The sequence below is a fragment of the Biomphalaria glabrata genome, chromosome 1 (assembly GCF_947242115.1).
Source record: "Biomphalaria glabrata chromosome 1, xgBioGlab47.1, whole genome shotgun sequence".
Taxonomy (NCBI): Eukaryota; Metazoa; Mollusca; class Gastropoda; family Planorbidae; genus Biomphalaria; species Biomphalaria glabrata.
Window position 1 is genome coordinate 89,619,740 of NC_074711.1, and position 23,144 is coordinate 89,642,883.

General features: G+C 32.7%; 1 protein-coding gene across 2 annotated transcripts in view; it reads left to right on the top strand.

Moving 5' to 3' along the window:
* Positions 1–277: 277 nt before the first annotated feature.
* The window catches only part of LOC106062046 (attractin-like protein 1), a 49,732-nt gene continuing 26,865 nt past the window's right edge, over positions 278–23,144 (top strand). The window contains exons 1-14 of one of the 2 annotated variants that reach the window (XM_056018488.1): positions 278–737; positions 5,177–5,389; positions 7,560–7,673; positions 11,824–12,002; positions 12,545–12,719; positions 14,841–14,931; positions 16,677–16,890; positions 17,166–17,340; positions 17,782–17,936; positions 18,215–18,302; positions 20,221–20,285; positions 20,763–20,864; positions 20,980–21,089; positions 22,626–22,740. In XM_056018488.1, the coding sequence (XP_055874463.1) occupies positions 502–737; positions 5,177–5,389; positions 7,560–7,673; positions 11,824–12,002; positions 12,545–12,719; positions 14,841–14,931; positions 16,677–16,890; positions 17,166–17,340; positions 17,782–17,936; positions 18,215–18,302; positions 20,221–20,285; positions 20,763–20,864; positions 20,980–21,089; positions 22,626–22,740 (2,032 nt within the window). In that variant the 5' untranslated portion in view covers positions 278–501. The remainder of the gene's footprint in view (positions 738–5,176; positions 5,390–7,559; positions 7,674–11,823; positions 12,003–12,544; positions 12,720–14,840; positions 14,932–16,676; positions 16,891–17,165; positions 17,341–17,781; positions 17,937–18,214; positions 18,303–20,220; positions 20,286–20,762; positions 20,865–20,979; positions 21,090–22,625; positions 22,741–23,144) is intronic. The other variant, XM_056018489.1, reaches the window with a different exon arrangement.

Consider the following 23,144-nt stretch of genomic DNA (forward strand, 5'->3'; position numbering starts at 1 on the left):
TTAAAAAAAAATAACACACACTATTATTTAATAATTTTAAATAAAACAACAACAAATAAAAAAAAATTGAAATCACTTCTTCAACCTTGCTTTCGCTAGTAGTTACATTGTTTAATGTTTTCCAAGATCTCAATTGTGCAACACCCAAATCCCAAGATATGAGGAGAAATCCCAAGTCTTGACTCGACAGCTGTGGGATATAATCTATACTATTCTATACGGTGAATGTTTGTAGTAAATCTAATGGACTATGCTGCTGCAAGTAAAAAATATCATGATATAATGATATAGATCTAGTTTCTAGGTCTAATTCTAGATCTAAAATACACATAGAATCTAGAATGTCTATTTAGATAGCCTACAGTAAGATTCTTTCTCAACTCGAGTTTAGTCTTGGTCTAAATCTATCATAGTCTAAATCTAGATCTAGATCTATTAGAGAAACTAGGATAACTAAAAACCTAGTGTTACTAAATTTAACTTTCCTAATTTTATTTCAAAATGGCTGCCTCAATATGTTTACCAAATAGTAGACGAAAGTGCAAAAGGACTTTGGATGTATTATATTTCTCACACATGATTGTAGGGATAATATTTGTATCAATATTCCTGGAATTTGTTAATTCTCAGTCATCCAGCTGTGTAAATTGTGAACAAGGTATTTGTAATAAGAGTAAATGCTTTTGTGATCCAGGATGGGATGGAGAGTTGTGTAACAAATGCAAAGGAAAAGTCAGGTAAGTAAATACCGTCAATACACCGTAAACTAACATGATGATGATGATAATCACTTACACAGTCACTGTAACTATTTATTACTAGTCAGACTAGTGTAACCAGACTTAGATTTTAGATAGATCTAGAGAAGATCAGTCTAGAGTGACTAGAGTAGTAGAGTTAGTCTCTATCTAAATCTAGATTAATCTTTAAGATTTAACTTTAAGTAATTTAAGATGTAGATCTAGAGATCAGATCTAATTTAACCCTACTGAGTTTATAAGATCCTATGAATTAGATTTAGATATATAAAATCTACATTTAGATTCCTAGATCCACACGTGTACATCGCTAATTGACTATCTACTAGTAGTACTAGTTACTAGATCTACAAATGACTAGATCTAGATAGTAGATTTAGATCTCGATTTTTTTCCATGTTAAAATCTTGTCCTAAGTCTTACTATGAATTATATTTAGACGTAGATATAAGGCTATATAAATTATATAGATCTAAGACCTAGAGTCTACATTTAGACTTAGACTAGGTCACTAGTCACTAGGGTCTTGATTCTTGATCCACGTGTGTACATCGCTACTTGACTATCTACTAGAAATGACTATATATTATATATAAATATAGATCTAAATCATCTAGTTCTAGATCTAATCTATCTTGATAAGAGAATTTAGATCTAGATCAGTAAATATTTAAATAATTTCACGCTTATTAACTCTAATGACTAGATTGACTAGATCTAGACTCTAGACTAATCTAATCTCGGAGTCTAAGTCCAGTGACCTAGATCTAGTCCTAGACCTAGAGATCGATCTATGTCTAACTAATCTAAAAGCATTTCGCTAGATTGATTTAAAAATATGGTTAAGATCTAGTCTTTATAGATCTGTAGAAACTATTATAGATCTAGAGATAGATTAATTTAGATCTAAAATCTAAGTTCAAAATGTGCCCCCCCCCCCCTCGCGCTGAAACATCGCATTGCCGGGCCGATTTTATGACGCATGCAATGCACCAATATTAAAGTAAAATAATTGCCGTAATAGTCGATATTAATTTAAAAATTATAGGTTTTTAGCTTTTACAGACTAAGATCTCAATTCAGAGGTGCGCCTTCAGGTTGACTAAGTCAAAACGTGTGTTTGTTTTTTTTTATCGCGCGCGCCTGGCTAAAGATTGATACCCGTGTTCCCGTCCTTGAAGTTAATTATTGAAGAAAACGACATCCTATTATTAAAGCAGAATAATTAACTAAGCAGTTGATATTATGAACTGAATTATCTGTAATAGATTCTGTCTATAATTACCTTTGCTAGAATTATCGCTTCGAATATTTCTAAGCGAATGACAAATAAAAAAGCACTTTGAATGGGAGGTCATGAAGTCAATTCCGGCGACCTCCATTCTGATTGGTGTTTAAAAAAACGAGATTTTATAAATATTTTTTTATTTTAAATAACCAAAAAATAAAAAAAAATAATTAATTATGATGATAGAAATACAAAAATAAGTGTTTTGCAACGAACATCGGCAAAATGTAAATTATATTTAAAAAAAAATGTACACATTGTTTGGCGACATCACAACTTCAAAAATTGCATCGAGGCTATTTTTTTTCAAATTTAAGACAAAAGAAGCATTTTATTTACTTTTTTTTTTCTTTATGGTGTATAACAATCATTTTTAAATACTAAGTATGTATTTTATACATGAGTTATATTTCTAAAATATGTTTCTTACCTTTTGAAATGGGATCACATAAATCCAGAAGTAAATGTTGTCTGTCTTTTTGGCAATACTTCATGATATTCACAAATGCACAAATTCCATATAAAAACGAATTTCAAAAAAATTTTGCTAATGAAGCTTCCAGAAACATAGATCTATCCATCAGTAAAAGCAAATATACCACAGATGGTCTATATTCAGAGATAATGAATATTGAACTCGAAAAATGCATAAATTTTCAATAGAGAATCTGTTTTCCGCCATATACTAGACATATGTTACCCGCGACCCGCAGGTCTTTATTATTATAGCTTTTTATATAGCGCTACTTTCATGCTTATAGCATGCTCAGAGCGCTTTTGGTCCAATCTCATTTGTGGACCGGTGGGGGGGAGGGGGTATCTAGGAGTTGGTTTTCCGTGCTGCCTTTAGGCGCTCAGTAAACACAACTCTGCCCGAGTCGGATGTCGAACCTCGAGCCCCCTTCTAGGTAGCCAAGCCAAGTTCAAGCGCTCTTGGCCTCTCGACCACGCTTCCCACCGCATTACTTTCGATATAGTCACTGAGAGTGTTTTGTAAACAATTAAACGAAATAATAATGTAATAAGTAAAGCGAATGTGTCAATGTAAAAATAGTGTGAATGAAGCTATCAAATCAAAATAGCTAATAGGCTTAAACCCATTTTTTTTTTTTCAAATTAAAACATTTGCTTTTAGGCCTACATATATTTGATTAAAATTTGAGATGAATAGACTAAATTTTGTATGTTCATATGTATAAAGTAGATCTTCAGGTAGACATAGATCTAAATCTACACTAATCTAGAGTTAAAAATTGGCTTTAATAGATTTCATTCTGTGCTGAACTTTTTTTCATGAATGAATATAGGCCTATCTAAACACGGCTACGCAGCTTCAGCAAACAGCGAAGAATGTATTAAAAATGCTTTAGAAAAACAAATTTGAATGTTAATTTGATTAAAATATGAAATGAATGGACAATAATTAGTATGTTTATGTGTTAAAGCATAAAACTATCTTTGGGAAAAGAAGTTTTATCATCTTAGAGTTCAATAAGAGTTTTAGATCTAGGCCTAGGAATAGACTCAGTAGAGAGATGTGTTAATGTGTAACCATTTGGTAATGTCTAATGAAAGAATGTTCGCCAGGAAATCTGTAGTCACAGATATCAGGAACTAATTTATGTAAAAAAAATGCTTTTGAATAATCTAGTGGATTGGATTTAGATGTATGTTAAACTTAGCTAATGATCCTTTCACGTTATTTCTCTTTCGCTACGAAAATAAAATTAGTTTTGCGAAAATGGGTTTACCTGAAGTCGATACATTCTTATCTATTAAAAACAAAAAGAGCGATAGCTTTGTTAAATGAATGGGATTATAAAGTGTACAATTAAACGAAATAATTTTTAGTACGCGATTCATGAATGAATATAGATCTAGGCCTATCTCAACTCGGCTTCGCAGCTTTCGTAAATGAATGTAGCTTTAGAAAACCAAATTTGAATGTTTATTTGATCAAAATATGAAATGAATGGACTTTAATTAATATGTTTATGTGTTAAAGTATAAAACTATCTGTGCGAAGAGAAGTTTTATCATCTTAGAGTTGAATTAGAGTTTTAGATCTAGGGATGGGATTATAAAGTAAACTATTAAACGAATTAATATTTAGTACGCGATTCATTACGGTATTGTCTAATGAAAGAATGTTCGTCGGGAAATCTGTAGTCACAGATATAAGGAACTAATTTATGTAAAAAATGCTTTTGAAACACAAAATTGAAGGTTAATTTTATTATTTAATGAAATCAATGGATCTTCTTTTGTATTTTCATGTGTCAAAGTAAAAAACTATCTGCGCAAAGTGTATTTCTTAAAATTAGATCTAGGTATAAATCCTTTCGATCTTTTCTCGTGTCTACATTGTAGACATGGCCTAGATCCATAAAATACTATAGCTGTAATAGAGTTGGACAACTTTATTTTTTTTTGAGGGTCTTAAGTTTGTTTTAGGGCTACAATACATACACTACGGTCTAAGTTAGTACCCAAGGAACATTCCTGCCTAGTTTTATCAAGATTGGTCAAGCGGTTTTGATGTCTATAAGTAACATACATACATACATACATACATACATACATACACCTCACATTCTACTTTATAATATAGATATATTTAAAGAAAAACTGGACAATTGTGTTAATATTTTGTAATTCTCTTTTCTTTTTCATTACATCCTTTAAACCCTCCTCTAGACCCCAGCTGGCTTTGGGGACGCAACCAAAATATTTTTCATTGTTATGCGGGGTGGGGCGCACTAATATAAATCTTAGAGTCTTATTTTTTAGTTGTTTACAGAATCTTACTAAATTCTAGATCTATTCTAATAATAATAATAATAAAAAAATCTAATAGAATATATATAAATAACTTCTAAATTTTAGATGTTATATAATATATATTTATATATATTTTTATATTTCTATATAAATATGACTTAAACTGTATTTTTATAAATATTCTAAGTCTTTCATTTTGTTGCTATAGCTACAGTGTTAGGGTGTTCAGTGTTAGGGTGCTTGGGGAAAAAATATATATATATTTAATAATTATATTTTCTTTTAAATTTAACATTATTTAAAGTACTCCAGAGAATCCCAAACCATAACTCTTTATCATTTCTTTTAGCTCAAGAGATGGAAAGTTTAGGCTGCAAGGTGTTCTCTACGATGGTTCTGGAAACTATTCTCAAGAGTCAACTTGCAGTTGGCTTCTGAAAGCAGAAAAAGAAAATTCTAGAGTGCATTTTAAATTGAATGAGTTTATAACAGAATGTATTTGGGATCACTTGTACATACATGATGGAGATTCAGCATTTTCTCCTTTAGTAGCAGCATACAGGTAACAATGAGTCACTACATAAGCACTTAAGTAAATACATGACTCATAAATACATAAAAACACTATGAAAAAAATAAAATATTAAATCATCTTCTTTTTTGAAGTAACATCTGCATAAGATAAGATAAAATACAGTCATTTAAAAAATTACATTTATATAATGATGACATTGAATTTTAATTTGACATTAAATATAAGTGTTCCAGTTTCAACTGGTGAAAAAAGCTTATATAACAAAATTTAAACATAAATGAAACATCAAATAGTTTGACTCACCTAGATTTTAAAAGCTCACTACTTCTTTATTTTGTAATTGTCAAGACTTTACAAGAACTTTAACAATTTTTGATTTAAAATATTAGAGATCTAAATGTTTTCATTTTGAGATATTGCTACTAAAATACAAACTTTCAAATTTTACTAGTTTAACATTTTAATGTTTTATTGATGTTATTTGTTTTGTATTTTAAAGACAAATAACATTAATGATCAAACTGTCTTGAAATAAATTTTAGTATGAGTCAAATAAACAAGTCATGTTTTTAGACATTTAAAAGACTATGTTTTTACAATTTATTTGTACAATTTATTATAAAATATAGTTGTGTGCATGATAATTAGATTGATTTATACAAATGGAAAAATTATTTTCTACAATATAAACAACAAAAACAAACACATATATGCAAAAGTATGTGAGAATTCTTGACAAACAAGTCATGTTAAAAAGAATTACTGTAGCTTTCTATTCTAGGTGGACAAATTTGTACTAGTGCTTCATGGGAGGTGTAGACAAAGCTGATGAAAACATAATCAGAGTCTAAAACCATTTTATGGGAGGTGTAGACAGAGATTTTAGAGAGATTCTATAGGTTTAAAAGAAATAGCTGTTATTAGTGATACTGGTACTGGATTTGCCTAGTGTTCCAAAAATGGAACATGCACAATTAGAAGTTTATAACTAATACAATGATGATAACTTATTTAGTTTCTTTTTACAGTATGACAGCATCACTATTACATATAAATAATTGGAAAAGAAATAGTTAGTACATGACATAATTCAGGAAATTTATATTTCCTTTGCCTTCAGATACACAGAAAATTTCATTATTTTTTTGAGGAGGCCACAGGGCACCAATCTCTGTAATGCTGTGACAAACTGTGCACAGCATGATAAGGGGTATCAGTATCCCAAGAACGCTTGCTTACGTGAATAAACAAAAATCACATTCCTCTAGTGGCCTTGATCGATAAGGTATAAATAACTACCTTGGGGTTGGTTTTTCAATAATGGATCAGTCAGCATAAATGGGCTAATACCATTGAGGATAGTTGTGCTACCAACAGTCGCATTATAAAATAGAAAGATAATAACAGCTATAAGGAAAGAAAAAAGATATTTGCAGCCTCAGTACATTGAGACAGGGTCTCATATTTAAGTTTAGAGATTTCCATATACTAGCAACAAATGAATAATAATACTTCTAACTATTGGCAAATAATAACTCTACCCCATTGGCAAAAATTTGTTCAGACACGAAAGTGAAAAAATATGGATATTTAAATAATAAAACTAATGTCATCTAGAGGAATTGACTCTGGTGACAACATAAATCATGCCTGTTGGTGTGTTCTTTTAAATGGAGGTGAGTTTTATTAGGGTGCACAATTTATGACTTCCTGAACTAGCCTGTTGACAATCAGCTGTAAAGATTCAAGATGACAGAATTTGTTGAATTAAATGGCTAAGACCCTTTCTATACATTTATTTAAAGAAACCGGGTTCAAACTCTGCCCACCACAATCCCCTGTGTTACTGCAGCAGGTTTGGGTAGGGATATAAAAATCTTCAAATAAATAAATATTTTTTTTAATGAAACTATTGTTTAATAGTTACTCTACAAAATTTCCTACTAAAAAGCCAATGTTATATAAGTTAATTGGTTATTTCATTGTAGACAATATATACAATCCTGTGGAACCTTAAACTATTAGTAATTAACAGTATTTTGTATTCATTTTTGTCTTTCAAAAGTGTTCCAAACTAAAAGAAGTTTAATTTGAAATTTCTAAATGATTTTTATAGTGTAATTTTGTAACTTATTCATAAACAATTATTGAATTATATTTGGTTTCCGAAACATATCAACTGATTTCTTTCTTTCAGTGGTGTGTTAAAGTCAAATCCTGGATTAAAGTTTAAAATGTCAAGCCAGTATGTGTTTATTCACTTTTATAGTGATGCTGCCTTCACATTACCTGGATTTAATATATCATATGAGTAAGTTCTTGTTGTGTTTCTCATTCTTAGCAAACATGGTCCACTGGATATAATATAACATTGTTTTGAACAATAACATTTTTGTATTCATCTTTTTGAGAATGAGGCAGTATTATCTAACGATCTTTTTTTTTTTTAAAGGAACATCCATACTTTGAAAGAGAGAAAAATATCAAAGAAAAAGTTAAAAATTACTGACATTTAAAGAAAAATTCAAACAAGTCACCTTACTTAATAGAAACAAGTTAACATTTTAAATATTTATTATTTTATTTTAAATAGTTATCCTTTAATTACAAGTATGTAAGAGAAAATTGTGAAGGCCAAAAAAAATTTGGATTGAAATGAGATAGGTTTTCAATGTAGTGAGGGATGATTTTTAAAACAAGTTAGCATTGACAAATGATTCAATTAGACTGTTGCAGGATGACAACAATTAGAGGCACAATAGCTTATTGTTTGACTGGTTTGTAGACAGTATAGAGGATGACAATATAAAATAGTGGAATGACTTGTAGTAAATATTTTTTTTATTCTTATAAATAAGATAGGATGACTGCCTGGTTGTATGGTTTGCGCGCTGGACTGTCGTTCGGATTTATCGATGGTCTCGGGTTCAAACCCTGCCCACTCCCATCCCCTGTCATCGTGTGGGTGGTTTGGACTAGGAAGTAAACTATCTTCAACTCTGAAGGAACATCCGAAACATGTAAAACAAACAGATACTCCTCACATTAGAAAATCAAGAACATATGTACAAATAAAAAATCCAAATTAAAATTCATCACTTTGCAATTAGAAATAATTATAACAATATAATGCACTTTTACAAATTATACTACATCAAACTTTCATTTTTTAATATGTCCCATTGCTCAATTTGTATTAGAACCATCAAAATCATAACATTGTTCACCACATTATCATTGACTTATTGCTCACAATCAAGGTAAAGCATTCAGTAATTTTGTTACTATCTATTTATAATATGACTATTTATCTTGTGACCCAGAAAAAACAGGTAAATGTGTAAATACATAAGCATAAATAAGAGAGTGTAACAGGAACAAGTTATAAAATTATTGATTTGCCATATTGTCTTCACTCCTGACTAATAAAGATTAAAAAGAATGTAGACCAAGTTATCTTGTTTATGATATTAGGCTGGCTTCAAAGCAAAGGAATATAAAGAAAAATAAGTGAATTTGCTATAATACACATGAGGGATGGTTGGTTGTGACATAATTTTTTTATTTCCGTCTTCATATAATAATAATTATAGCTTTTATATAGCGCTACTTTCATGCTTATATAGCATGCTCAGAGTGCTATGGTCCAATCTCATTTGTGGACCAGTGGGGGGAGGGGGTATCTTGGAGAAGGTTTTCCGTGCTGCCTTTGGACACTCAGTAAACACAACTCTGCTTGAGTCGGGTGTCGAACCTCGAGCCCCCTTAATAGGTAGCCAAGCTAAGCCAAGTTTAAGCGCACTTAGCCTCTCGACCACGCTTCCCACCTGGTAATAGGTATATCTTCTGACTGGTACATGATAACCATCCAGTTTCATCTTGTATTTTTTTTTTATAGCATTTTTTTCTAAAAAGTACTTAGCTGATTTTCTGTTGTTTTTGTCCAGGTTTCACTGGTCTTATGATGCTTTTGTAAATAGTTTTCTTTGTTTTCCTTGATATACATTTACTTTTAAGTATGTGTTGGTTACTTTAGAATACCCTGTCGCCTGCTGCTAGTCATTCCTTTATTTCTGTCACAAGGTCATTTTTAGAATGTATTGTATTGACTAAGTATTCTTTCACACTTGTGGTCAGTAATTTTTAATATATTGTTCTGCCTGATCGGCTCTTGTCATAATATCATATACTTGGTTTTCCTGTCATTTATCTCAAGTCCAGCTGGTTGATATGCTTCTTCCTATTATGTGAAAGCTCTAGTAAGATCAGATGTGTCTTTACTCAATAAGGCAATGTCATCTGTATATGTAGAGCTATTGTAGAGATTGGCTGTATATCGTTCCTTTTGGTTGCAGACCTGTTTTCTCTTCTGAAGTAGTTAGTAGTTGTTCCTCCTGTGCTTATATGTATATTCCTTATTACTTTCTCTGGAGTCAGATTGAGTGAGTGCATCAAAGTGAGTCTCCTTGCCTTAATACATATTTAATTAATAAATTCTCATGAAAGTTCTTCCTGTATTATGACTACTTTTTGAGTTGTTTAATGTCATATGTAAAAGTCTTATCAGTTTATTGGGTATTCCACAATCCTTTTGTTTCTCATAGAGATATTTCAGAGATATTTCCTTTTTATGTTGTCTGTGTCATTTTATAGTCAACATAGAGGTGGTGTACTGGTATACTATATTCATATCATTTTTCTAGTATACATTTTAGGGTGAAAATGTGATCAGTTGTGGATCTATTAGGCTTGAAACCACATTGGTAGTCACCTATGATTTCTTCATTCTTTTCAAGTCTCTTAGTAATAAGCTTAGTAAGTTTAAGATAGAGATTCATCTGTAATTACAGCACTTTATTTAGGATCTTTTTTTTGTGTATTAAGATTATTAGTGCTGATTCCCATTCTGTTGGAACTATTTCTTCCCAAATTCTTGATCTTGTTCCATGTATTTGTGAATGGAGGTCTTTTCATCCATATTTAATTAGTTTTACTGTAATTTGATTATCTCCTGGTGCTTTGTGGTTCTTAATGGTCCTAATTATTTCTGATGTTTCACTCAGTGTTGGTAGGTTTACTAACACATCCGGTCCTCCATGAGGCAGTTCATATTCTCCATTGGCTCCATCTTTAATTGCATTTAGGAACTCCTCAAAGTATTCGGAACACATCTCCATTATCCAGCTGCTTTATGTGGTCAGTTCTCATTTATGTGTGATCTAGCTTGAAATCCATTCTTTTCATCATTATTTTTATGTACATTCCTCTCACATCCCCCTCTCTTGGTAAGTCTTCAAGTGATTTTAGATGTTTCCCATTCCCATTTTTTTCTTTCTGACAACTTTTGTGTCCCTTCTTGTTTCATTGTATTGCTATTTGGTGTTTCAGGTTTCTCTCTGTAGCATTATTATCTGAGCATTATTTTTCTCATTTATAACACATCTGCATTTGTCACCATATTATCCGGTTCTCCTGTGCTTCTGCTTAATCCCACTCCTGCTCTTCTTTTAATAGTATGCTTTATTTCTTTAATGTAATGGTCTGCAATATCAGTAGGGGCATTAACATTGATATGTTTAAAAATTTCCATCTTACACATTGTAAGCAGAGTCTATCATTTGTAGGTTTTAATCCAATAGCATTTCCAACCAATTCCTTTTTGACAGCAAATCCTGTGCCTAAGTTGTTGGTGTTGCCACCACTGCAAAATATTGTGTATATTCCTTAATTTTAAGATTGTCAAGAGTCTTGCCACCTTATTTCCTGTAGTGCTACAAGAGGTATAATATATTTCTTCAACACTTCCGTGAGTTGGGCTAGCATACCAGCTCTAAACAGGTTTAGCATGTTCCATGTCGCAAAACAAAAATCATGTCCATTTCCAGGCATAGGTAGTTTTCCATTGTGATCTGTCCGGTTTTTCATGTGTTTTAGCTTTTGTAACAATATTTTTTATATGGCTAGGTTGTTAGCCCTGCACACAACCACCTGGGGGGCTGGGGGCTGCCCCTTTCAGCTCTCTGCATAGCTGCCTTTACTTTTGGGTAAGGGACCCTAGCCTTTATTGGTCCCTCCACTTCCTGTAAGGCGACAAAATTGATTTTGGTCCTTGTACCTCCCATATATGGAGGGCATTTTCCTGTATGCCACCTGGGGAGGCGCTCGATGGAAAAAAAACCTCCAGACGAGTCAAAACTAGACTGTTGCATTTTTTTTTATAGATTAAGCAAAGATGTTAGCAAAAAAAACAACAAGCTTCCATATCAGTGTGCAGAGTGTAGAGCATTATGTACAAATATATCTAATTATTAACTTAAAATATTCTACTTTTATGGCATCAGTTACAATAAAATAAAAGTAGACATTAAATAACAAACTCTTCATAATTGCATATTGTGATTAAATATCATGTGTTTATCTGTACATCACTAAGTTTTATTTTGCTTTTGTGGTTCTTATAGCATTGATGATTGTGACTTGGAGTGTTCTGAAAATGGACAGTGTACCAATGGCTCCTGTAATTGTGTTGCCGGGTGGACTGGTATCCACTGTGACATACCAATCACTTATTGTCCAAACAATTGTTCTGACAAGGGTCATTGCATTCAAGACAGCTGTATCTGTAACCCTGGTTATACTGGTAAACATTTTAAAGCTTAGGGTGTCTGTTAACAGAAGTTATCTGTGGTTAAGCATCACTTATCTTGTATTAAAGGAGTGAGTACTTAAACAAAGCAAAGACACCATATTATGGATTATGTAGAAAATGTGTTGAACGTAAGAAACAGTTTAAAGGTGTTAGCATCGTAGTTAATGATTTGTCATGCTTAAATGTCTTTTTTTAATGTTTAACTACATATATATTGTATTGTAACTGTTCTTATTTAAAAAATATACCTTGTAACTTTCATATATTAGCAAGCTGGGAACCAATTAAATCTATATTCTCTATTTGTTATGTGGAAAAATGTTTTGGATACTAAACATTTCGGGTACCGACCAACTTTCCAGAATGGATTGTGGTTACTTGCAGAGGCTCCCTTATACCTATATTATAATTTTTTTTTAAATTTTTATCAATATGAATCATTATACATTATTTGTTATCTTTTTTTTAAAATTATATTATTTGTTTCATTCTATATGATTTATTAAAGTTATTGTTTTTTATGTTTGTCTCAGGTAATAGCTGTAACCTTAGTAGTGGTGGTCTCAATATTCAAGTGCAGAAGCCTTTTCAGCCTGAGGGACTTACAGGAAGAGCTTCTCTCTCCCTAGTCTTTGACCAATCAGATTTATTGTTTATATTGGGTGGTTACAGAATGAGAGATTACAATGAAAGTAACAATATGTTTATGTAAGTATTAAGGACTTTTAGCATGTACCGACACCTTGTATCGACTATAGCTTGGTATGTTGTTTTTTTTAGACTTGTGAACATTAGAGAGATGATACTCATGTTTTTAAATGTCATCATGTTAGCATTTTTTCTTCTTTACATTTGTTAAAAAAATTTTTACTAGATCACTCTGTTCGCTAGTTTGCTTCTTAATTCATGATAACATTTGTTCTAGCACTTAGTGTCACATTATTTTATAAAATTCAATGACAACCCTGATCTCTTTCCTTGAAGAGAATGTCTGGTTGGCTACAAATAGCATTTTGAAAAAAAAAACAACATGCAAATTATTTCACTATTTCTATGTATACAAAAAAGTAATGCAATTTGTTAAATAGGCATGATGGTCTAGTGATAAAGTGCTTGACTTGAGTTCAATTCTGGGATATTTATATAGTCTGGATTTTTTAGGAAACTACAACTCTGCTGGGTACATGTAATTAGTTCAGGAAATTAAAGGCTTTTGGTGTGCTGTTTATACGAGACCCTATGTTAACACATAGGCCATAGAAACAGCTGAGCTTTACATCATCTGCCACATAGATCACAAGGTCTGAAATGGCACTTAAATTAATTTTTTAAAACTATTTGTTAACACAGGAAAGGGAACACACAAAAAAAGGATGTTTCTTTCTCTTTTCTCTTATGATTGTAAGTGGAAATAGAATTGATATAATTTAAAATGTTTTAAACTATGACCAACAAAGATTCTTCTTCTTCTAGCCAGTTTTTTGCTGCTGAGCTGTAAACTCTTTTTGCAGACTGCCAAGGAAATATAGTGTCCTGTTCTCTTAAGTTGTTTAGCACTGCAGTACAGAGTGTGACCAACATAGATAATTTATATTTATTTTGTTAAGTATGCTGTTTGGTGATAAAACGCACGTATCGGATGAATCGCTGGCAAATGTCCCCCAGAAAACTATGAGAGAGGAGCTCGACGACCCACCGACATCTGAGGAAATTGAGACAGCAATATCTAAACTAAAAAAACACAAGGCACCTGGCTCTGATGGATTTCCCACTGAAATATTTAAAATGGGTGGTGTCGCTCTAACCGAGAGGCAAAGGAGATGATCATAACGGAGCTTCTCTATGCCGATGATTGCGCCCTGATAGCTCACAATGAACATGACCTCCAGAATGCGGTAAATGAATTTGCATATGCTGCCGCCTCTTTCGGTCTATCTATAAACCTTGGGAAAACAGAAGTCATGTTCCAGAAGTTGCCCAATAAAAAAACACAGCCCCTTAATGTGGTAGACCACTTCACATATCTAGGTAGGATAGTTTTAAATGATGCCTCACTTTCAAGGGAAGTTGATAACTGCTTTTGGGCGCTTTCAGACGAGAGTTTGGCGGACTGCCTACAGAAATCAGTGTCTACCAGGCGGTGGTTCTCTCAACCCTTCTGTATGGCTCTGAGACATGGACACTATACAGGAAACATCTAAGATTTCTTGAGCTCTTCCACCAAAGATGCTTGCCCTCCATCATGGACATACGGTGACAAGACCGCACTACAAACAGCGATATCCTTGCGAACGCCAATATGGACAGTATAGAGGGACTTCTTATGGTCCGACAGTTACGCTGGGTAGGGCACGTATCCCATTTGGGAGACGAACGTATGCCAAAAGCAGGTTTTTTTGGTGTGCTAAAAGGTGGTCAACGTAACAGAGGCGCCAAAAGGAAATGCTTCAAAGACCATTGTAGGCGTCTTACTTGGCTGACATAGAAGAGAGCACCTGGTTGCATGCAGCCTTAGAACGAGACAGCTGGAGGTCACTCATGAAGGCCGCGGGATACACATCTGAGACCAAAAGAAAATCTGCTGCCAAGGGCAAACGCAGACGGCGAAAAGAAAATCTAAATTGACCAACTGTGGACAATGGTTATGCTTGCTTTGGATGTGGCAAAATATGTAGGTCACAGCTGGGACTGACACTGTGCAGCCACGGGAAATACTGCATTCCTCACTAATCTTCGGACTCGAAGACTAGCCTTATTATTATTATTATTATTATTATTATTTGTTATAAATAACTAAAATTATAATTTTTTCTTTTTTTTCCCCCTTAGATTTAATTTAACAAGCAACAAATGGATTCAAGGTAATCAGTCTACACATGAATTGTGGCCAAGATATGGACACTCAACTGTATATTACAAGGTGTGTGTACAAGTGTTATTGCATCATTTTGTATAATGCTGTTCAATTTAGCATGGCTAGATGTAGTCTAAGGACATAACTTAAAAATATAATATTTGTAAGTCACTTTTGATGGAACACATTATTTGATGATTTATAAATTTTACTTATAGAATTGATGCATTTTATCATCAGTGCATCTGTAATGATGAAATACTCCTGTACTTAAGTAACTAATAACTTCACATGTTCCACATGTCATTGGGGTCTTTTCTTTTAGTTTTGTCATACTTGTACCTAAAAAATTAGGACCTGAGGGTCTTCATGAGACAAATTTGGTGAATTTGCTTCCCTTTCAGTAATAATAAGCCTTTCTTTTCAAAACATATTAGATCTAGTTTAGTTTTTCTTTTTGGCTCTATTTTGTGCTTTTTTATGTGCTCAAAGCGTCTAGTGCCTATATTATGTTTAACAGCATTGTTTAGAATAAAATTTTTTTTTTAGTATAATCTTAAACTATAGAGTAAGAGAAATATTAGCCAGGTGCTTTCTTCTATGTCAGCTATATCATAATATAAGCCTAATGACCAATCTTGCTAATGAATACTACCAGCAGTATCAAACGAGACCAGTCAATTTTGCGCTTCAAAATTTAATATCTTACAACAAAAATGGTAATTGATTTGTAAGTATTTCATCAAACACACCTTTCTAACGCAAAATTAGAAAAGATATATAAATTTTACCTTCAATCAAAGTTTTTTAGCAAGAAATTACCTGGAGCAGGCATGCACAACCTATTTTAGTCAAAGTAAAGATGGTGGCATGGATGTCATTGATCTCAAATGAGATAGCTGGTGTAAAACCAGTTAATATAGTAAAAAAACAACAACAAAAAAACAGCATTACTGTAATAGGATCAACTTACCAATATCTTTTGTGTAATCAGCTTTTTAAGGAATGATCAGACTTAACATTTTCTATTTCTTAGGAAATTATGCTAAATTTTTAAGGAAGGAGCTCACTACCAATGTTTAAACTCCTAATTAACATGTATGACTAGGTTAACACATGGAAATGCGTAGTACATAGAAAAAAAAAATTTGGAGCAACCTCTTTAATTTATAAGATAATTTAATAGGTAGATAGGCTGCAAATGAGTCTATATATAGTCCATCCATTGTGTTTCAATGAGGACCACTTTTGTAATGCTGAGGGCATCACACTCCAATTTTGTACCTCTTTGTGTGGCTGGTGAGACAGACCTATGTGAGCCCAGAATTTTCGGTTGCACATTGGGCAGGTTATTCCAGCAACTATATCTATAGTAGAAACAGGCTGTTACTAAGTACATTGTAGGAACATAGTGCCTAATAGTTCTATAAAGCTTATGATTGGAAAATTGCAAATAGAAATATTGGTTGCCAACAATGAGTTTGAATGTAATTTTGAACTTCACCTCTTCCTTAGTCTGTTGAACCATTGGGGCACCACACTTGATCTGGCAACTGTATTTCTCCATTCCTCTCTGTCTTTTGCCTAGGATAGAATCTCTTTCAATGACATGCCATCCATTCTTCAATATTGTCTTCCCATCACTTTCTGTCTTCCTCTTCTTACCTGGCACTGTTCCCTGAAGGAAGATCTTTTCGAGCTCTGTGAAATAGTCATTAAGTTTCAGTTTGCATTTTTTAAGTGGTCAGCAGGTCATCGTGGCCCAAATTAATAACATTTATTAATTAATCTTTTTTTTTTTTCATCGACAGAATTCACTTTATTTATATGGTGGCACTTACAAAGGTGACATAGTCAATGACTTTTGGACTTACAATCTGGGAACCCATATTTGGACTCCGCTAATGCCTGGTATTTGGAATGTGACAGGTCACACGGCTCACATTTATCAGGACACAATGCTGGTCTTCTTTGGCTACAGCCACACCTATGGTTACATCAATGAAGTTATGCAGTATAACTTTAGTGAGTCTAATCATTTTTTTTAGACTAATTTCTTGTGTTGTGCAGTTAATCATAATATAGGAACGCTTCATGTATAACATAGTTCTATAACAAATATATCATTTTCTAATAACAAACAAGAGGACAAAAATATTAATTCCATCCTAATATGGAAAATAATACCAGAGTTGTGTTTTTGTTGGTATAGCACTGACATTATGTATTGCTTTCAAAAATTGTTTTAAAATGACTTATATATATTGATGCTGAACAAAGCTACACATTTTCATGTCCAGCAAGCAGAAATTGGAGTCATGTGCCCACAAGAGTCCAAGGTACCTATGCCCATACTAGTGTGTATGATGAGAAGAGCAACAGGTTCTTTGTGTATGCTGGCTACCAGACTTCTTCTAGCAACACTGCCATACTGACAGACAAGCTCTACAGTTATGATCCTGAAAACCATGAATGGTAAGCTTTTTGCACGAATGATGTTTTTTTTTTTTTAGAAAGGTTCAATATAAAACAAAAATTTTAAGTTCTTTATTCTTTGAAGGAAAGTTTGTAATAAGATTATATACCTTTGTCTATGTTTAACATAAAGCATTTATTTAAGCTCCTTTTCGTCTAAATAATTTTAAATTTTGACTAAAATAATTAACCAAGTTCATTTGTAATGGACTACTTTTACATGCTTAATGTTCCACAACTTCATTTTCTTGTATATATTAGTGTAACTTTTCATATAGGTTAAAGGGTTATCTATGTTCATAAATGCAGTACAGAACTTTAAAATATTACTTTGATTATGGAAACTAAAATTTATAATCTGAATTTTTCGCTAAGGGAACTCATTCTAGATTTTTAAATATGTCGCTAAATGAAATAAATTTACATTTTGTCTTATCCCAGGTTTAAATTGCAGAGTAGTGGCATGCCTCGTTACTTGCATTCTGCTGCAATTCTTAATGGTTTTATGTTGACATTTGGTGGCAGTTTTGGCAGTAACACTGTGAATAATACATTACTGAAATGTTTTGTGTCTGATTTTATGCTGTATGATATAGGTTAGTTTTGTCAGTATATAATTACATAGAAATTGTATTTTATACTCATTGTGTCTTGTCAATTTGTATGAGTCTGTCTGCATTTTATTTTTCTGTCTTTCTTTTTTTTATTTTTTATGTGAACATTAAAACACAATCTTCATTTTGAATGTCTTGGTTTAATTACTTAATAGTCATATATTTTGTAATGTCAGTAAAAGCCATGTATTTCATTTTTTTTTTAATTTGTCAATAAAAATTAAGACTTATATCTAGTTGAATGATTTTTATTATTTCAGAGTGTGACCAGTGGCAGAAAGTCAATACAACTTCTCTCCATTTGGAATATTTGGATCGCTTTGGTCATTCCATGATTGCAGTCAACAAGTAAGTAATTATCTTTTCACATTGTTTCATGTATTAAGTTTAGTATTTTAAACTTTATATTGCTGATATTGACCTAATTAATTTCTAATCGTTATCTTGAAGAGATTTCATTGGTTTGAGAAAATCTAAAATCAGTATATCAGGTGCAAAGTTTTGTACTTTCACATTAGCTTATATCTTAGCAAAAGTTTGTGATAGTGAAAAAAAAGTACCTAGGTAGGGTTTCTTATTTATTTGTACATAACAATACTTTTGAAATCACAATATATTTAAAAGTATTTTTTTTTTCACATGCTTATTTTATACAAAGAATTTAATCTCATCTGACCTTTATATATTAGCAGATGTTTTTTGTTTTTGTTTTAATTGTTTTTATATAGCGCATCTTTCATATTTATAGCATGCTCAGTGCTCTATGATCCAATTTCTTTTGTGGACCAGTGGTAGGAGGGGGTATCTGGGAGAAGGTTTCCATGCTGCCTTTAGGCACTCACCAAATACAACTCTGCTCTTGTTGGGATTCAGATTTGAGCCCACCTTGTTAAGTTTCCAAGCTGTAGCCAAGAAGTTTTGCTTCTCAGTCCCATGTCCCACATTATTATCACATTATTCTTCAAGCTATTATAACATAATGGCATACATTTTTATACATACAACTCATTGGGCCATCATCACTTATTGGCATAAAATTCAACATTTTCTCTTCTCATATTGGCAAAAGATTCAACTACACAATTCACATTTTTCTCTTCACATATTGACATAAAGCTCTGTTCTTATCATTCAAATGTGAATTTTAGACTTTTTTTTTTTTTTTTTTACATTTATTGAGACAAATACTAGACAATTACTAAATATGCTTTCTTTTCAGTATTTTTTGCTATGCTTCTCATTAGATTTAATATTATTCATTATATAAATGTCATGTCAGACAACCACAGTTCCGCACCCCCATAAGCCTAGTTAACATAATTGTTAAACCTAGAAAAAAAAAAAGCAAAGTATCAATAAAACCCCTGTCCATTCGTCTATAACAATAGATATGACGTAATATATAGTTAAATATAAAGTTGATGTCAAGGAAGAGTATGGTCAATATCGGCAAGCATGACTTTAGTTGTGCTTTTTGCAACTCTATAGCTGGGATCATACAGAGGTCATTGATTGTTTTACACATTTCCTATGTTCCTTAGGCTATATCTTTCCTCTGCTTTTATGCATGTGACATAAATGCTATTTAACAAACCTACTTTAAGGATTTCAACAGTCTGATGCACCATGGGTTCAAAACAATCCCTTTAACCCTGGACCTACATTCGTTTTTTTCTGGGGGGGGAGGAACAAAAAGGATATTTACATACCAGATCACATACCAGATTTTTTCAAAATGGCGCTGCACTGTGGCGACATGCAATTTGTGCTTTCATTATTCATTATTATGTAAATTATGAGTGAGTCTGGTGTGAATGTACACTTTGGTTTCTTATAGTTATAATGTTTTTTGTTTGGTGTAATGCACAAATTGTAAGACAAATTTCCTTACGGATAATAAAGATTATTATTATTATTATGACCCCATAGTGGAGCTCCTTATCTTGCAGAAGAACAAAAAATGTGTTGAAGATTAACAAAAAATAGAGCTTGTGCAATATCCAATAAGAAGTTTTGCCATTACTATCAAAATAAACAAGTATGGAAACAAAGATGATGAGATGTTTGGTCAGTACATGGAACTAGGGGTTGTGCAAAAATGTTTTTTCTACTCTAGTTGTTTGATATAGTTTATAAAGCCCATTTTTTACTATGTAGAATGCCCAGAAGTAAAGGAAAACAGAACAACACTTGAATTTAACAAATGTAAATGTAGACACAACCATTAGAATTTTGTTTTCATTGTCACATTCACTTTTGTTTTCAGCACTGCCTATATATTTGGTGGCTTCAATTCGGTGCTGCTAAAAGATCTAATTAAAATTACATTAGGTAGGTGTCTATATGTGTAGTCATAAACAATTTAACTTTGTATGTTTATAATGCTGTCAAAAACAATTCTTAATATGGTTGTTTATAGAAAAACAAAAATTCTGACTCCAAACCACTTTTTGCTCACTCTATACCCAACACACCAAAGGCTAAGGGAGTCAACACAGTAAAATTCAGGAGCTGGTAACCCTTAGGCAGCTTGTATAACACAGTGCTACACATTGGCAGCACCTGTTGCGCTGCTGATCTCAAGCTGTATCAACACCCGCAGTTGCTTTGGATACATCAGCTGCATGGAGAAAAGGGGAACTGCTGTATGGGGGACATCCTTCTGACCATAGTTAATTCCCAGGCTTTTATCTCTTTCCTATGAGATGAACAATAGTTCTCTGCGACTGAAGGAGTGCAACAATGTTAGTGTTTCTACTGACAGTTAAACACAAATGGTTATATTAGTTTTTTAAAATTTCTCTTCAGATTCTTGTGATATGTTTCAAAATGAGACACTGTGTACATCGAATGTCATTAAGTGTAAGTGGTCTAACAATACCTGCATCAGGGACACTTCTTGTACTTCTGGTGAGTCATATCAAATATTATGACTTTTGTAGGATTGAAAAACACAAATTTTGTGCCTAAGTTTTAGTTACTACTGCATATGTATGCAGTTAAACATGACTTCTTTTTGTTTCAGTCAAAGATTCCAATTCAACATGTACGACTTACACCAGCTGTCAAGCATGTCACATTGCCCAGTGTCATTGGTGTGGTAATCAATGCACTTCCACCTCCAAGTGTTCTCAGGTATTTTAGTTATGAATATCATTTCATTCTGTCTTGGTTTGGCTATTAGCTGTTATCATAATTTATCCTTCCATTTTTTTTTTCCTAGTTAGTACCTTGTCTTATCTAATGAACACTTATCTCACTAATCAGTTGTCTGACAATATCTATCCATTCCTAAAGAAGAGGGGCATAATTCTGTATTTTGTCATAACACACTATACTTTTTTTTAGAAATTTCTATGTAAGAAAATGAAAAAAAAAATCAAGTAAGGTGCAAAATGATCGTTCTTGACAGGGAAATGCTAAGCATATTTGCTTATCTTTTCATAAAGCCATGAGTGTCTGTATTTTAAGTTACTAAGCAAAACAAAAATAGGATAGCCGCTAAAACAAAATTAAAAAAAACAGTAGACCCAACATACCTGTGCCTAGAGTGAAATTATCTTGCTAAAGCTAAGAACAGACTTCTTCAAGTTCATTGGATATTGTTGCAACTCTCTAGGTTAGGCACTCAACGAAAAGGCATGCAACTCAACACAGTTTAACAGGAAATAAATAGTTGTGTTTATTCACTAGGGTAAACACATAACATGATGATTCATCCTTCAGCTTCCTCAGAGTCTTACTACTAAGTATACCAGTCCTTTGCTACTTAACCCGAATGTGGACCAACGACAGCCTTCCCCGCTTTGCTCCAGGTCCCTCCTACAAACTTCAGGCAGCACAAAAGTTGGCCTCTTAGTTTCCCAAACATTCAGACTCTTCACAATCCCTGATGCACTGTTATTCTCTCCGTTCTAGACTCTTCCTGTTTACGTTCACTAGTGCGCTAGTGCGCACCTCAAGCACTGGTGCAAGGCAGGGTTACAACAATATGAAGGAGGAGTTTACTTCCAATTTTCCTTTGGACATTAGCCATTCAGTGGCAGTGGGAACAAATATTTTTGTTTTGCATAAATCTGTTCAAAAGTGCTAAAAAATACCAAATAACAAGTAAAAGTAGGATCAGTCATGCATATTAACCAATAACCCTTTGAGGTCACAGTTAGTAACAAATAAATAAGTAGGCAGCATCGAAACAATCTGAAATTAGTGATGCCAAGTGATTATAGCTATAAAAGGGTTAAGTTGCCTACTGAAACATTAGACATCAGTTAACTCTGGACATTGTTGAAGTTCATGGAACACTTATTTTTTTTCAAATAGCCCATCTTTCATGCTATACCATGCTCAGTGCACTGTGGTCCAATCTCTTGTGTGGACCCATCTTAGAAGAGATAACTGGGAGAAGGTTTCCATGCTGCCTTTAGCCACACATCCCAGTGGCATTCAAAAACTAAATTTAGAGCTATGGCTGGAGCTATTATAATTTTTCACTTATTTAAAATACATTCTATAAAAAAGTTTTTGAGTTTCTCAGTTTGAACTATAATCAGCACTGAACGATTATTGTAGCATCTTTTCTTTTAACCTATGCTCAGTATATACGTTTTAATTAATATTATTGAGATCCGTCTAGTCAATATGTTTTGAGTTTTGTTGTTTTTGATCCAGGGTCCTAGCAACTGTACAGAAAAAGACACATGTAGCATTTACTCTTCATGTAATAGTTGTGCTATCAACACTGCTTGTAGCTGGCAAAATAATGTTTGTGTTCCAGGAAATGGCAGTATGTACATTTATTATCATTTTTACCCTTAAAAAACTGAATGAAATAAGATGAATCATTCTTTGCTTAAAATAGAAAAAAAATCTATTTTACTTATTGTGCTTCTATTTTTATGATTACTTTTTTTCAGAAATACTAAATGCTTTGTAAAGCTCATTTCTTAAATTTCTACCTGTAAAACTTAACTAATTTGAGCCACTCACTTGTCCTTCCAGCTCATTTTCTTCCTTTGTTTCCTCCTCAATCATCTCTCTTTAATGTTTCAGCCAATTGTCACCATACATCTGACTTCTAGATGACATGCATTACCATTGTATTGAAAAACTTGACTACAAAAAATGACTTAACATGTCATAACATGACTCCACATACCTTTCATTTACTGATATTCAGTATAAATACAA